We start from the raw sequence: 15,291 nt of genomic DNA on the forward strand, positions 1-15,291 counted from the left end.
GTCATCAAAATAACTATATTTCGAAAATCGTGAAAATTGAGGGGGGCTGAGGGGTTCTGGAGGGGGGTAGGTGAGTGTGGCAGAAAATCTGAGGTCATATTCGTGCTCAGCGGTATCGAATCATATGAAAACAATACCCTACTCATTGATAGTTATTTTTTTCAAAAAATCCCATTTCACCCCCCCCCCCACCCCCCTACGATACATTATTCCAAGTTTTCACCACGGCGCACACTGGACCGGCCTAATGAAAAGTGCGCGCATGGACCCCAAAAAAAATACCAAATGAATATGTTTTTTTTTGGTCCTGTAGAAGGTACATGCTTCCCCGAACCCAAAAACACTCAAAACAAAATTTCCCATTGCCCCGTCCCTCCCCTAACGCGACCGATCGTTGCGCGCGACATTGCACTGTCGTGTGACACAGCACATTGGCACTTATGCAGGTAATTGCTTGCTCTTAATTAGCGGGTAAAAACGCATGAAAATTTATGGAAAAAACTTTATTATTAAGAGAAAAGTGTACTTTTTTGAAATATTTGAGCAAGATTCTCTAATATGTTACTGTTTACAAAATAACTGGTAGCAAAATAAGCAGTACTTTTAAGCTGTTTTTACCTGTTCATTGTACAATTACTTATTTGGATCAAGGTGGATCAAAAAAATTTTCGTGAAAATTTATTAATTTCAATGTGTTTTTTACTATTACGATAGTTCCAGCTGCGGAAACTTGCGGATTTTCGATTTATTGACTACTTTTTTTTCAAGTTAAAACGTGTGAAAGTTGCAAATTTTTGCTGAAATTGAACTTTCTGCAATCTTTCGTGTTTAGGGTTCCAAAAGTCTAAGACTCATGATCCGGGGGTTTTCGAATACGCTGAATCCATTTTTGACATCATTTTTGTGAAATTTCTTGAAGGTGGACCAGGGGAGGGGGGTCAAAATCCAAATTTCGCAAAAAAAGTCGTGTTTGGTATCAAAATATATGTTTTTCACATCCCTGAATCTATTTCTGGAATCATTTTTGTGAAATTTCCCAAACGTGGACCAGGGGAGGGGGTCAAAATCCAAAATTTGTGAAAAAGCCGTGTTTGGTATCAAAATGTATGTTTTTCACCTCCCTGAATCCATTTCTCACATCATTTTTTTGAAATTTCCCAAAGGTGGACCCGGGGAGGGGGGGGGGTCAAAATCCAAAATTCGCAAAAATGTTGTTTTGATATCAAAATATATGTTTTTTGCCTCCCTGAATCCATCTCCTACATCATTTTTGTGAAATTTCCCAAAGATGGGCCAGGGGAGAGACGTTGAAATCCGTCTCATTTTTTGGAAATTTCCAAATTTCAACCCTCCTCCCTCCCATCTACCACCCCTTGAACCCTGAACCTCAGAATGTAGAAATTGTCATGTGTAAAATTCGAATTCTACGCCTTGGAAAACCTACATATCAATATGTACGATCATTTTTTTTGAAAATTTTCAAATTTCAACGCCCCAGCCCCACCCCCCTTGAACCCTGAACCTCAGAGCGTAAAAATAGTGTGAAATTCAAATTCTACGCCTTCGAAAACCTACATATCAACCCGTGAGGCACCAACGCTTAATTTACGTCAATAATACGTCAATGATGCGTTTGGTTTACCACAATTATACGTCAGCGTATTATCGCCCATCAATTTCGCTTTTGCACGCTGAAAATATGTGGGTGAATACGTTAGTTGAACGCCCAACTTACGCTGTCGCAAAACAGTGGTTTATAAGCTTAATATTCAAGAGTAAATCTGCAGTAAAAACGACAAAAAAACCATTGAAATTTCACAAAATTTCAATGGTTTTTTTGACGTTTTTACTGCAGATTTACTCTTGAATATTAAGCTTATAAGCCACAGTTTTGCGACAGCGTAAGTTGGGCGTTCAACTAACGTATTCATCCACATATTTTCAGCGTGCAAAAGCGAAATTGATGGGTGATAATACGCTGACGTATAATTGTGGTAAACCAAGCGTATCATTGACGTATTTTTGACGTAAATTAAGCGTCGTTGCACGCAGGAAACCATCAAAATTTTGCCCATATTACTGTATATTTCAGCATAAATCATTGTATGCTGGTGTATGAGCCAATGAAACGTCATACATACGTAATTTGATAAGGGATCTCCAATACTGTAGAATGATCATATAACTGTCGCATAAGCCATTGTATATTTGTCGTATAAACCAGTGTACACTTGTCGTTTCAACGCCAGTTATAAGCCACTCAAAGATAGCTGACCAGATATTAAATTCACATTTATATAATTTTCTAAATTTAAATACTTACGAAAATTTCTTGCCTTGGCTGGGAATCGAACCCAGGACCTTTGGTTTAGTAAACCATAATCTTGTGCATGCAGCCATCACCTGGATATTATTATTTGGACACTAAACTTGTACTCATGTAAGAATAGGTATATGAATACCATGCACTCAACTACGATCCTATGATGGAAACATCATATGCTCAAACGACAAAATCACCATTCACAAAAGTTGATGTTTTTGAAACGTCAGTATGCAGTGATTTAGTGCTTATTTAAGGCCAGGGACGTAGCGAAGTGACTTTTCTGGTTGGGGGGGGGCAAAACCCCTAAGATTTTCAACTAATTTGACTGAAAATTCTCAACTTATTCGACTGAAAATTCCCAAGCTGGGTGAAAAAAGAAGGTATTTAAAGTTACATAAATTTTATCAATAGTTTCTTGGAATTGTGAAGTGTAAAACAAATCAAATTGGCCCGAGCGAAGCGAGGGCAAACGATTTTCAAAATTTGTAATTTTAAGAAGCAAAACAGCTGAAATTTTACTGTAGTACAAACTGCAAATTTACGACAAAAATACCATATGCGTAAATTTGACGTATTTTAGGCTGATTGACAATGTCATATTTACTGCAATTTTTTGTCAGAATTACCCTGGCAAATTCGACGTTACTACGTCTCACCAACCATGGCGTATGTACCACAATTTAACGTTGCAAAAACTACATCTTAATGAAAGCGTTTTCCAAGAGTAAAAACTATGATTTAGTTACCACACATTTATGTCAATACTACTCGTCACAACTTTGGCGTATAATTGACATACCTGTGATGCGAATTTACGTCGAAAATACGGCAGTTTTACTCTTGAAAAACGCTTTCATTAGCTGTAGTTTTTGTCAACGTAAAATTGTGGTATGTATGCCATGGTTTTTGAGACGTAGTAACGTCAAATTTGTCAGGGTAATTCTGTCAAAAAATTGCAGTAAATGTGACATTGTTAATCTGACTAAAATACGTCGAATTTACTCATAGTATTTTTGTGGTAAATTTGCAATTTTTACTGCATTGTGAGTACGTCAATTATACGCCAAAGTTGCGACGAGTAATTTTGACGTAAATGTGTGGTAACTAAATCATAATTTTTACTCTTGAAAAACGCTTTCATTAAGATATAGTTTTTTCAACGTAAAATTGTGGTATGTACGCCATGGTTTTTGAGACGTAGTAAGGTCAAATTTGTCAGGGTGATTCTGACAAAAAATTGCAGTAAATGTGACATCGTTAATCAGCCTAAAATACGTCGAATTTGCACATAATAGTATTTTTGTGGTAAATTTGCAATTTTTACTGCATTGCGAGTACGTCAATTATACGCCAAAGTTGCGACGAGTAATTTTGACGTAAATGTGTGGTAACTAAATCATAATTTTTACTCTTGAAAAACGCTAATATTACTCCTCACAACTTTGACGTTTAATTGACGTACTTACGATGTAGTAAAAATTCCAAATTTACGTCAAAAATACCTCATGCAAAATCAGACGTTTTTTCAGAGTTCAGTTCATGACGTATCAACCATAAAAATATCACAAAAATACTACGCGCGAATTCGATGTATTTTAGGCTAATTGATGATGTAGTATTTACAGCAATTTCTTGTCAAAATTACGTCTCCAAATTCGACGTTAATACGTCTTACAAAACCATGCCGTATGTACCATAAGTTTACGTTGAAAATACTACATCCTAATGAAAGCATTTTTCAAGAGTAAAAATGATGATGTAGGTACGACACATTTACATCAAAATTACTCCTCGCAACTTTGGCGTAAAGTTGACGTACTCGCAAAGTAGTAAAAAGTGCAAATTTACGTCAAAAATACTACTCGCAATATCGCAGTATTTTGAGCGAACGTAAAATTGCCGTGTATACGACTATTATACCACAATTTTACCATGGTTTTTATGGCGTTTTTTAGGCGTTTGGTACGTCAGCGTACCTATCAGCGTAAAAGGCCTCACGGGAATATGTATGATCATTTTTTTGAAAATTTTCAAATTTCAACGCCCCAGCCCCCCACCCCTTGAACCCTGAACCTCAGAGCGTAAAAATAGTGTGAAATTCGAATTCTACGCCTTCGAAAACCTACATATCGATATGTACGTATGTTCATTTTTTTGAAAATTTTCAAAATTTTGAGCGAGTACCACCCCCCCAGTGGGGTTAGGGGTAAAACTGATACCAAAATCGAATTTATCGTGAAAAATTACATAAGGGAAGGTCATATTTTTCATGTCGTAGGCCATCATTTCTCAAAAAATTGACATGCGCGCACTTTTCATTAGGCCGGTCCAATGTGCGGCGCACCAAAGCAAAAATTTCTAATATAGTATACATCCAAAAAACGTGTTTACAAAATTGTACCTCGCAATCTTGATTGTTAATAGGCATAAAAAAATGAAAAAAACGCCATTTTGAGGGGTAAATATGAGGGGAGGGGGTTGAAAATTTTTGTGGGGATACCTACTAAGGATATACATAACTTCCAGAAAAATTTTCAAAATCGGTTGAAATGGGGCTGAGAAAAGTGTTACTGAAATTTCGAAAAAAGGGGGTTCCGCAAAAAGGGGAGGTGGTGTGGATCTGAAATTTTTCACAGGGTAGTTTCTCGATGGTACCCACTTTCAATGCTGATATCAACCCGAACGCTCTCGGGGCCCATTTCACCCCTCCTATGCGCCGATAGCCCTTTTGTGTTTTTTAGAAAACCCCTCACATTTGAATGGTTCCTGCTCCACCCCCCTTGGGGGTAGAAGTGAAGTTGATATATCAATAGATCGGAAATTTGACGTAGATTCTTGTATCTAACCTCATTTTTTGCTAAAATGCAATGCGGGGGAGAAAATGGCAAAAAACTGGTTTTGGGGGGCTTAGATCCACAATAGGGGAGAACGCTCACCAGGGACGACCGGGGACTCATCGGATTCGTGTTCAGCACAAAAAAATGGACCAGTATACCAAAATTCATTTTTCTACCTCAAATTAATAAAATGGATAGGTAATTAGGTACTAACTGAGATCCACCGCAAGCACTCGTTTATTTTTCAGAATTACACAGCGAAAGTCATCCTATATTTACTTGGGTATTGCCTACTCAACATGCAGTAATTGTAGTTTTATAACGATTGTTTGAAAAAAAAAAGAAAAATTGAAACCGCTGCAGTGCTGTAATTGAAAGCAAGATTAAAAATTAATGAGATGCAGTAGGTTAAATACTGAGACTGATATTTATCATTTCAATAAAATCAAAATTATAAATATGTACATGTAGGTACCTACCTACACATAATACCTACCTACTTGATAATTATATACCATCTTTTCAAAAACTATATAAACCAATACATACTATGTATTTGCCAAACGCTTAGTTTGTTATCCTACGTAATGTACCTATATAGGATAGGTATGTGCTTACAAATCTAATTGGAAATTGAAATTGATAATAATAACTCGTAGGTACTCGAATGTTGAGAAAAATATGAAAGCAATAGAAACAACTTAAAATACGGTACATATTATTGATATAACTTACAGGTTACTCGTAAGCCTGCTTATTATCATTTATCATTGATTTCCATGTCATTTAGCGATACTTCCCAAGGTGTCTTTTAGGCTATTTAGGCATGTCATGACTGCTTTTTCAGTAGCGATTATTTTGCGCAGCTTTTCTCCATTTTTGTGAATACTTTCTTTGCCTCTGTTAAATTTTGCAAACCAAGTATGGGAATTCTTGATATCCTGCAATAAAATAAGTAATATACTTAGGTATGGTACATATTATCTACGCAGATCAAACTCTCCTAATTTCAGACACTTTTTACATTTTTCAAAACTTGCTTTGAAGTAGGTAAGTTATTCAATGGAATGTTTGTCATTACGTTCTTCCTTATAGAACATCATCAGGAGAACCATTTTTGAGCATCAATACGTACGTAAATTTTGAGCGATTTTATTCATTTTGTACGAATTACCTACTTGGAAAATGTTCGAAATAACTCTCTAGCTGACTTAATTTCGAACAATATTTTTTTTAAATACCAAAAATGTGAAAATTAGGTATGAGATGTAGTGCAATTATTTTCACTAAAATTTTTTTTTTTAGCTAATTGGAGCTCAAGTACAAATGTTTAGAATGAGGAGAAAAACAGGATTTTCAATGTAATTTCCGATGTTGATGTATACTTAAGTTAAGTCTTAAGACATAGGTAAGGTAGATATGTAGGTAACTTTTTTACCGGACTTGAATGTGCAGCATTTAGTGGGTCGTTTTTATTTATTCTTTACCTCTTTCAATAAGTCTCTATATTTGTTTAATTCATCTTCCATTTTAATTTTCCTTTCGAGCAGCTTCATGGCCGATTCCCTGCATCTTTGGTGTTCTCGTTCGAAAACATCCGGATCTATGTACGGATCCCCAGTACCTTGGCAAAGTGCTGACATACTTTTATGATAAAACTCCTTCGCTTCCGTCAATGCTGAGTGATTGTTTAATTCTGCCCTATTTCTATTAGCAGTACAAAAGTTAGAATACTCGGTGTTAAAATCCTGTAAGTAAAGGAATGAATTAGGTATATTATATGTACTTATAGGTCTGTTTAAGGACAAACTGGAAATCCGGGAAACCCCGAATTTTCCAAGCAAAACAACTATATAGGTATAGCCTCTCCTAAGTTCTAAACAGGCCCTTAGGAGGCGGAACTTGTTTTGCCAGGGCCGAACCAGTTTTTCTTTTTAAGCTAGTCTCATTTTTTCTAAAATTTGCCTCTCCCCAAGGCGCAGGGAATAAGACTGGTTTTGCCAAAAAAATTCGACTTTTTTGGATTTCGGGTTTGTTCTGTAACATGTTTACAAAATAAATTAGATGAAAACCGGAAATATAAGAAGGAATCATTTTTAATTTTCATTTTTTCGTGATTTTATAAAATTTCGAGTACCTAGGTAATTTTAAAGAACCTATGTATACGTCTACCAGCTAATACCTATGTTCTCACCTGTTCCAGTTGTGTTTTACGGATTTCAGTAAATTCCTCTTTGTATGTCTCGCTAAGGTGCTTTAGAACTTGATTTTTATATTTAATATGCATCTGTAGTAACTCTTCGCTACTCAAATCTGTTCTAATTCCTTCCTCAGTTGAGCTCACCATATGATGGTGATAAAATTGTTTAGCTTTTATATAAGATAACTGATAACTGATTTGGATTCTGTTCTGATTCGAAGATTTGAACTGCTCGTAATACTCATCGATATCCTAAAAATCACAGAGAAATTGTTTTTAACATCGAAATTCACAGCTTTAAATGTGAAAATGCAAATTAGGTATATGTATTTTGATGATGACCTGTTTTAATTTAATTCGGAATAACGTCAAAACGTTTTCTTCAGCCATCTGAAATGTTTCTTCAAACTGTTCCAGAGCCTCTTTTTTACATTCTTCGTGTTTCAATTGCAACTCATCAGAACTTAAGCAAGACAGAGATGCTTCACAAATTTCTGTCATAAGACGACGGTAGGTGTCTTTAGCTTTGGAGACTGCCAACTGGTTACTGGCTTTGCCTTTACTTTCATTAAAAGTTTTGAAGCGGTTAAATTCCTTATCAATATCCTACGAAAAAATTTTTATGTTAGGTATTACATATTAGGAAATTCAGGAATATCACCATCATTGGCTCTCCCGACCCCGAACACCTCTAGAGGCAGAAGACGCGAGGTTTGGTCATATGTGTATATTTCAGCATCGCTTCAAGAAAAATCATACCTGTTCCAGTTTAATTCTATATTCTTTGGAAAATTCATCTCCGCCAATTTTGGATTTTTGAGTAAATTTCTCTATAGCTTCTGCTTTACATTTTTCGTGCTCCTTTTCTAATTCCTCCGAACTGAGATATGGTTCAGCAGCTTCACAAATCGCTAAAATAAGTTGATTATACATTTCCTTTGCTGCTGCTAAAGCCGATTGATTAGCTGCTTCTGCAGTTGCCTTTATTGAAGGGAAAACCGTTGCGAACGTTGATGAAAAAAAGAAAAGAAAATACTTAAATTAGTTGATACCTCTACCTAATGTATTTTGTACTCACTGCGAGAATAGATTTTGGTTGAGGAATATCATCTCCACTGAATAACTCCATATAGCATTTAAAATATCTCACTAAATCTTTAGCTTTGATTTTTTCACCACCAATTTCTTTTTGAATCATGTTTTCTGGTGAAAGCAATATTGGTACAAATTGCTCTAAACAAGTTTTGAATTCATTTTCCAGATCTGGGTGCACCGAAAAACACGAGTAAAACAAATAAAAAATTACTATCGATCAGCTGAGAAAAATTTTCCGGATATTTTCAATTAGGTAGGTATGTTGGTAGATAGGATATAGACAATGAGCAACATACCAGACAATCTTCCATCAAAAGCTGGATTAGTCGTAGCTTTAAATCCAGGATGAGGCATTAGAAAGCACTGAATATCAGTGAAACAGGATGCAATATCTTTTCTCAATGATTGCAAAACTGGATGCTGCTCATCAGAAATCTGCTTAGAAATGAAGACATTAATCGTCTCTGGAAATGCTCTTTGAAGGGAAATATAAGTCCTCAAAGAGGAAGCGCTTTTGAAATAATCGTGGAAAATGAATTTTTTTTCCAATTTTTGACAAGAAAGCAACATCTTTGACAATTTTGGCGAAAAAGCGAGACTTTTAAGCAATTTTTGGATAAAAATGAGGCTATTTGGAACTTTTTGCAAAAAATCGACATTTTAAAATAATTCTTGACCAAAAAAAAAGAAACTTTGTAGCAAATTTTTATTACAAAAGTGAGACTTTGTGACAACTTTCGACATTTTTTGGGGGTTAAAAAGCAAGATTTTTCAGCAATTTTGTAGTAGGAAAAAACTCCAAATTCCAGCTAAGTTTCTTTGCTAAAGTGAAAAATCTAAATTGCAAAAGCCAAAAATAAAAAAATTCTGAGAAAAAAATTGAAAATACCGAAATACCAATTTTAAAATAATTTCAGTATTGGTTTTCGGGGTACCTATTTGTACGAATTTTAAAACTTTAATTGGTATTTTGTAAGCATAAATCAGGTACAAACTTTCAGTGTCTTATCCAATAATTTGCGTCCTCCTTCCAATCCATAATTTGCCTCATACGGATAACTCCAGTCCCGAACAAGAAATTGTAATTTCTGAAATGGTTTGTAATCAGCACCTTCCAAAGCCAAACGTCCGTATTCTGTGAATAACTGTGTGGCGTAAGTTTCAAAATTAATATGCGACATGGCATAATTTTTCGAGATTAATACCTATCAGCACAATTTGAAATTATGCTTTCTTGAGCATTTCTGTAAATTAATCCAATATTTTATCTAAGAGGATATAGTGAGCTCGTAACTTGAAACCGGATTCTCAATTTTATGCCTACTTACACAAATCTATCGAAAACTTTACGTTTTTCTTTTCCTTCAAAAATTGAAATCGTTCTCTCATTCAAGGAAAAATACTTAAATAGGCCATAATGATACAAAATAATTTCCCAAAAGGTATAACTTTACTTACTTGTAAATGTTGCAAATCATCTTCTTGAATATTATGAAACAAATTATAAACTTGGATCGAACTCAGCATTGTACTTAGAGCGAATACTGTAGCACATTCTTGAACTGTGCTTTTGCAATCGAACGTTCCTTGAGTATCCAATAAAATTACGGCTACCTAAGAATAATTCAAACAATTCAAAAGTGTTAGGTAATTCATTTTCGATGTGCCAACATGTTTACTCTTTCATCAGACATGTTTGACGTATTGCCTACTCTCCTATTTTAAGGGACAAAAATTTCTGAAAAATTCAATTTTTTTCATATTTTTTGATAATTTTCCCATCTTAATTGAAAGTGGCTGGAATGTAGGCCTACCAATAGTCCTTACGACCCTCACTTCTTCCTTCCAGGGCAACGCAACGAAATACCGGTGTGGTGAAATTCACCACAGTATGGCATTCAAGGGTTTTAAAATTAATGAATGAAACTTGCCTTGTCTCCATTTGGTAAAGTAACAGGGAACACTTCGGACCACATTACAATACCAGTGGTATTACGTTCTAAACCTCCTCTCCATGAAAATCCTTCCAATGGACTATTTTCATCTCCTAACCAACTAGCATTCGTCGTTTGATCGGATTTACACTAAAAAAATACAAATTAGGTACCTATTAGATCTATCATATAGGTAAGGTACACATACGTAATACGTATAGGCCCTTTAGGTACCTAGTACTACATAATGGCAACAAAAACTCTGAAAAAAAAGTACGTGTATTGTACCTAGTTACATGGAGGGGAATAGGGAGCAAATGGAACAAAGAGAACATTGGCTATGAAACGTCATAACAAGGCAATTCTGATAGTCAACATTGTGAAGATAACAAAAAGGGATAGGTAGACGAAAAAACCAATAAAAAAGTTAAACTTTATGACTCACCGTATGATTCATGAAGCGAAGGAAAAAATCCAAAAGGAACGATTTGCCTTTTCGGAAACTTCCTGCCACTGATACTACTACCACATGACAATCTTTAATGTGGTCTTGCAGCAAGATATCTTCCAACTGTGCTACATCCAAAGTAAATTTATGCTGTTCCTTTAAGGACACAATCGGTATTGGACGTGGTTGGTTCATTCTCTTGTCAGCCTTTTCATCAACGAAGGAAGTCTTTAAACTGAACTAGGAACTATAAAAAAGTTAAAATGAGATTTTTTAAAAAGAATCATGTCTAATACATTTGTATTTACACGTTCTTAATTTTAAATTCAGGTTGTGAAATATTCTGATATATTTTATAATAGGTAGAGGTACCTAATATGTAATGTGTACATAATTATATTCGTGGCCATTGTTTCGCCATTTTCAAAAAAATCGATAAGTATAGAAAAGAAATACGTAGGTACCTACTTATAAGGGTATTATTTACTTACCAAATCACTTCGCTCAGATGTTTCGAATTTTATCTGTCGTTTGTTTCACAATTACTGCAGAATACGAAAAATTACAACACTGAGTTGCATAAACGGCAAAAAGTATATAATTTTGTTTTTAGAATTAGAAGCACCTTGATAATGACTGATGTTTGGCAGTGGCAGATAATTTAAAATTTTCATAAAAAAAAAACATACATAGATAAATCCAGAATTATATCTATCTACTGTTTTATTTCATTTTGTCATTTCCTGCGGTGAAACAACGGGTATAGGTATGCTTAAATTGGAATAATTGCTGTGATTCAATTAAAAAATGTGTAGGTAGGTAGGTAGGTACCAAAAAAAAAAAAAAAAAATGTAAGTTATAGGATAAAAAATATGAAACTTGAAGCGAATAAGTACATAGGTAAGGTTAAGTGCCAAAATGTTCTGTAAAATTTTCAAGCAAGCTATTAAGTATACTCGTGTTGAATTTTAAGCTAAAATATTAAAAAATTCGCGATTTTCTCAAGAATGTTGAACGAGATGAAAAAATGTTCAAATTGGAATTTCTCATCTTCAAGTGAGTAGCAAACAATGCTTGATCAGTTGATCCCCCCCCCCCCAAAAAAAAAATCGATTGAAAACGGTGTCGAACCGTTTTCAGCAGATCTGGAACCTCTCACAAAATTTTACCTAATGAAGTTGAACATGCAGCTAAAAACTTACATCATGCTCTTTCATGGCCCTTTATGAGAATCTGGAATTCCAAAATGTCACATGCCGGTCTCAGAACATGCTTTGAAATCACCTGCAAATCAACTACCTACGTTTTTTTTTCAACGTAAAATTCCTGCAACTTATCGTTAAAATTGTTCATGGAAGAAAAATCATATCATCATTCGATGACAACAGTCAAAAAAACGTGAAACGTTCATTCTAGCCTGCTTTTTAAAAAAAATGTTTGTTATCGATTCAAGATTTTATTTTGTTGGATCGAATATAATAAAAATGAAATTTCTTATTTTGTACTACATAGCTACTTATTTCAACGTTGGAATTACTTTTGCCTAAGGTACTGTTATGTTAGGTCATTCTCATAATTTTACTTGAATATTTTGAGAACAAAATTTTACAAGAAAGTGAATGAACTTTTAATAAAATTTTACTTGACATTTGACAACTGAAATCAACAAACAGAATGAGTATAGAAAACGTTGATGAATTACTGATAGAAAAAGAAGTAACAAAGTATGCAAATAATAATAATAATAATTTAATGATACAAAAATTGACATTAAGATAATACATCTTAAATTTAGATTATTTTCTTGTTACACCCACGTCGTGCTCGCGCTTGATCGAGGCTTCATCAATTTCGAAAATGTACCCGGAAGATTGGACAATACCAATGGTCGATTTACTCCATTCACTTCATCGAATAAATGAGGATGTGTCAAAATAGTATCTTTCCACGACTGAGTTGAAGTGATCCAAGCAAAGTGCTTTGTAATGTAAAATATCACTTGCTTTTTCAAATGTTCAAACATATATTGATCAGCAAACACTAAAACATCAATTGCGTTTTCTTCAGACAAATCCTTCAACAACATTTCTTCACAAAGTAGTTTCAGACCATTAACATCATATTTCTCAGCTGCTACAAGTAAGTCACATACCATCCCTGGATCGGCTGGATCTGGAGTTTTATCGGTGTACAAATACAGTAGAAATGCTTTAAACACTTCAGGTTTCATGTCTGGAATATCTACCTTGTTGAGTCGATTTTCTTCCATATCGTGTTTGAACATTGCAGCGAAAACAGGACTACGCGCTGCTAAAATGATCTTGTGAGCACCGAAATTCTCACCATTCAGAGAGAATGTCACGTCTATCAAGTCTTGATTAAGCAATGAGCGTTCCAAACTCTTTGAAACAGCGTTTTCAGTGATCATTGGTCCTACACTACACCGCTGCACTGTTTCGACGGTTGTGCTGTTTAATGTAGCGATTTTCAGTTCACACACAATTGTCAACGCGTCTTTGTGCAATATTCGTAGGCCTGGAAATGGGTTCAGTAATCTTGTTTTTGAAATAAATCCTGGATATCCTCTAGAACTTGTTTTTGCACCTGCTTTGAATATATGGCAATACTGGAGAACATTTGCTTTATTTCCTTTACCATCCAAAAAATAAAATTTCGCTCTAGCTAAAATAGGCCTACCATCGGTAAAGCCTTTATCAAGGTGCAAATACAATGCGAAATAATCACTCCAACAAGGCATCAAATTTTCAACTTGCAATTCCAAGTGCCACTCACATTCAGGATACGTGGGGATTTTAAATACTGTCGATTTCATAACTTTATTCATTTTGCAATGGAAACGTTTAAAATGTTTGATTGTCCATAAATAAGAGAATTCTCCCCATTTGACATCGACGAGAGAATGTTCATTTTTAATGGAGGCTTCGGTTTCTGAATTTAACGCTGATGGTTGAGAGGACGAAGTTGACTGGCCCATCTCTACAAGTAGACCGTATGGGAGAATAAGTACGATACCTTTCAAAAATGGTGCTGGATTTCAAGTTTACAATGAAGCTATATGCTGCAAAACGACGCAATAATGAAAGGTAACGGCAAACCCCCTGAAAAAAGGAATTCAGATTATATTTTATGAAACAATAATTATATTCAACAAGTAAGATTTGAAAATGATGACGGACGGCGACTCACCAATCCACTTCTTGCAACACAATTCAGATTGAAAAATTCGTGCAATCATACAATTCATAACATTTTAGTATTCGTCACTTCAACACACATGCTTTAGATCACAATGAAAAATTTTCACTATCACTCTGATCCGATCACTCGTTTGCTTCACAGTTCACACCAAACCATCACACTCCACGTGTCATAACCAGGGTTGTACATGTTCAAAACAAAAATGTTTAAAACACGTGTAAAACAAATGAAAAAAAACAAAACGATGTTTTAATTTAAACAAAAAAAACCGTTTAAAACAGTGTTTTTTTTTTGTTTTAAACGTGTTTTTTTTCAACTCCAATTTCCTAAGAAAACACGTTTTTTTTTAGTTTCTTGTTGAAAAAAAGTTGAATTGAACAAACTGTATTTTTAGAGACAAATTTTGTGTTTTGATTCGAATTTTTCAATATTTCTCGAGCTTTATAGCTATTTTATAACGCCACATCTTAAAAATTGATGTCTGGTGAACCCAAAACAAATGAATTTGTGTTTAAAACACATAGTTTCAAACAAGAAAAAAAAAAGTTTTTAAACAAAAAAAACACGTTTTTGTACAACTGTACAACCCTGGCCATTAACTCCACTCATCATTCACCTATAACGCATGCGCAGTTTATCATACTAATAGAGTGTGTTTTGTTGCCAGTTGCTTGCCTGAGTGCCTACAAAATTGAAAATGAAATTTGAAGGTACAATAACAAATAAAAATATAACAATGCGAACAAGTAAGTACCTAACAACAAATATAATCCATCCATTACATTTTAAGTGGAAAGATTGCAATGAACACTCGGCAAAAGTAAGCAAAAGTATGTCCTTTGGTTCTGGCTTCTGGCCTGGTCTAGACTGTCTAGAGGTCTGATTTCTGAGGCTTTTTTTTCTCAAGAAGTTGATTCAAATTTACAGAAATGAGAAAATGTAGTACTTTGGGACATTTTTGAGCTTCTCTAACACATTTTTGTCATTCAAAAATAAAATCAATGGCTTTGAAATTTTACCTTGAGTTATTTTTACTCCAAAATACTCGTAGCTCATCAAAATTCAAATCCACCAAATTGACCTATAAGGGTATAAGTAGTACAATCGTTTCGTTCACCAGCCCTGATTGAGAGAATAAATCGAAAACATTCATTTGCATGGAAATGGAATTAATTTATTCTTTGTACCACTACCAAGTCAGAAAAGATGAAAATTGATCTAATTCATATTTA

The 15,291-nt window shown here is 34.6% G+C and overlaps 2 protein-coding genes across 2 annotated transcripts; both read right to left on the minus strand.

The window, feature by feature from the left end:
• Positions 1-7,032: 7,032 nt before the first annotated feature.
• LOC135834118 (atlastin-like) lies at positions 7,033-11,079 on the minus strand. Its single transcript, XM_065347956.1, has 10 exons — positions 10,838-11,079; positions 10,390-10,542; positions 9,917-10,072; positions 9,454-9,603; positions 8,755-8,893; positions 8,442-8,626; positions 8,123-8,344; positions 7,706-7,969; positions 7,358-7,615; positions 7,033-7,200 (listed from the first exon to the last, which is right to left on the minus strand). The coding sequence occupies exons 1-10, from the start codon at positions 11,033-11,035 to the stop codon at positions 7,033-7,035; spliced, it is 1,893 nt and encodes a 630-aa protein (XP_065204028.1). The 5' UTR covers positions 11,036-11,079.
• Positions 11,080-12,460: 1,381 nt separating this feature from the next.
• LOC135836857 (speckle-type POZ protein-like) lies at positions 12,461-14,206 on the minus strand. The gene is made up of 2 exons (XM_065351915.1): positions 14,048-14,206; positions 12,461-13,959 (listed from the first exon to the last, which is right to left on the minus strand). Exon 2 carries the CDS (start codon positions 13,833-13,835, stop codon positions 12,648-12,650), a length of 1,188 nt encoding a protein of 395 aa, XP_065207987.1. The 5' UTR covers positions 13,836-13,959; positions 14,048-14,206; the 3' UTR covers positions 12,461-12,647.
• Positions 14,207-15,291: the final 1,085 nt, after the last annotated feature.

Source organism: Planococcus citri, chromosome 2 (genome assembly GCF_950023065.1).
Source record: "Planococcus citri chromosome 2, ihPlaCitr1.1, whole genome shotgun sequence".
NCBI lineage: Eukaryota > Metazoa > Arthropoda > Insecta > Hemiptera > Pseudococcidae > Planococcus > Planococcus citri.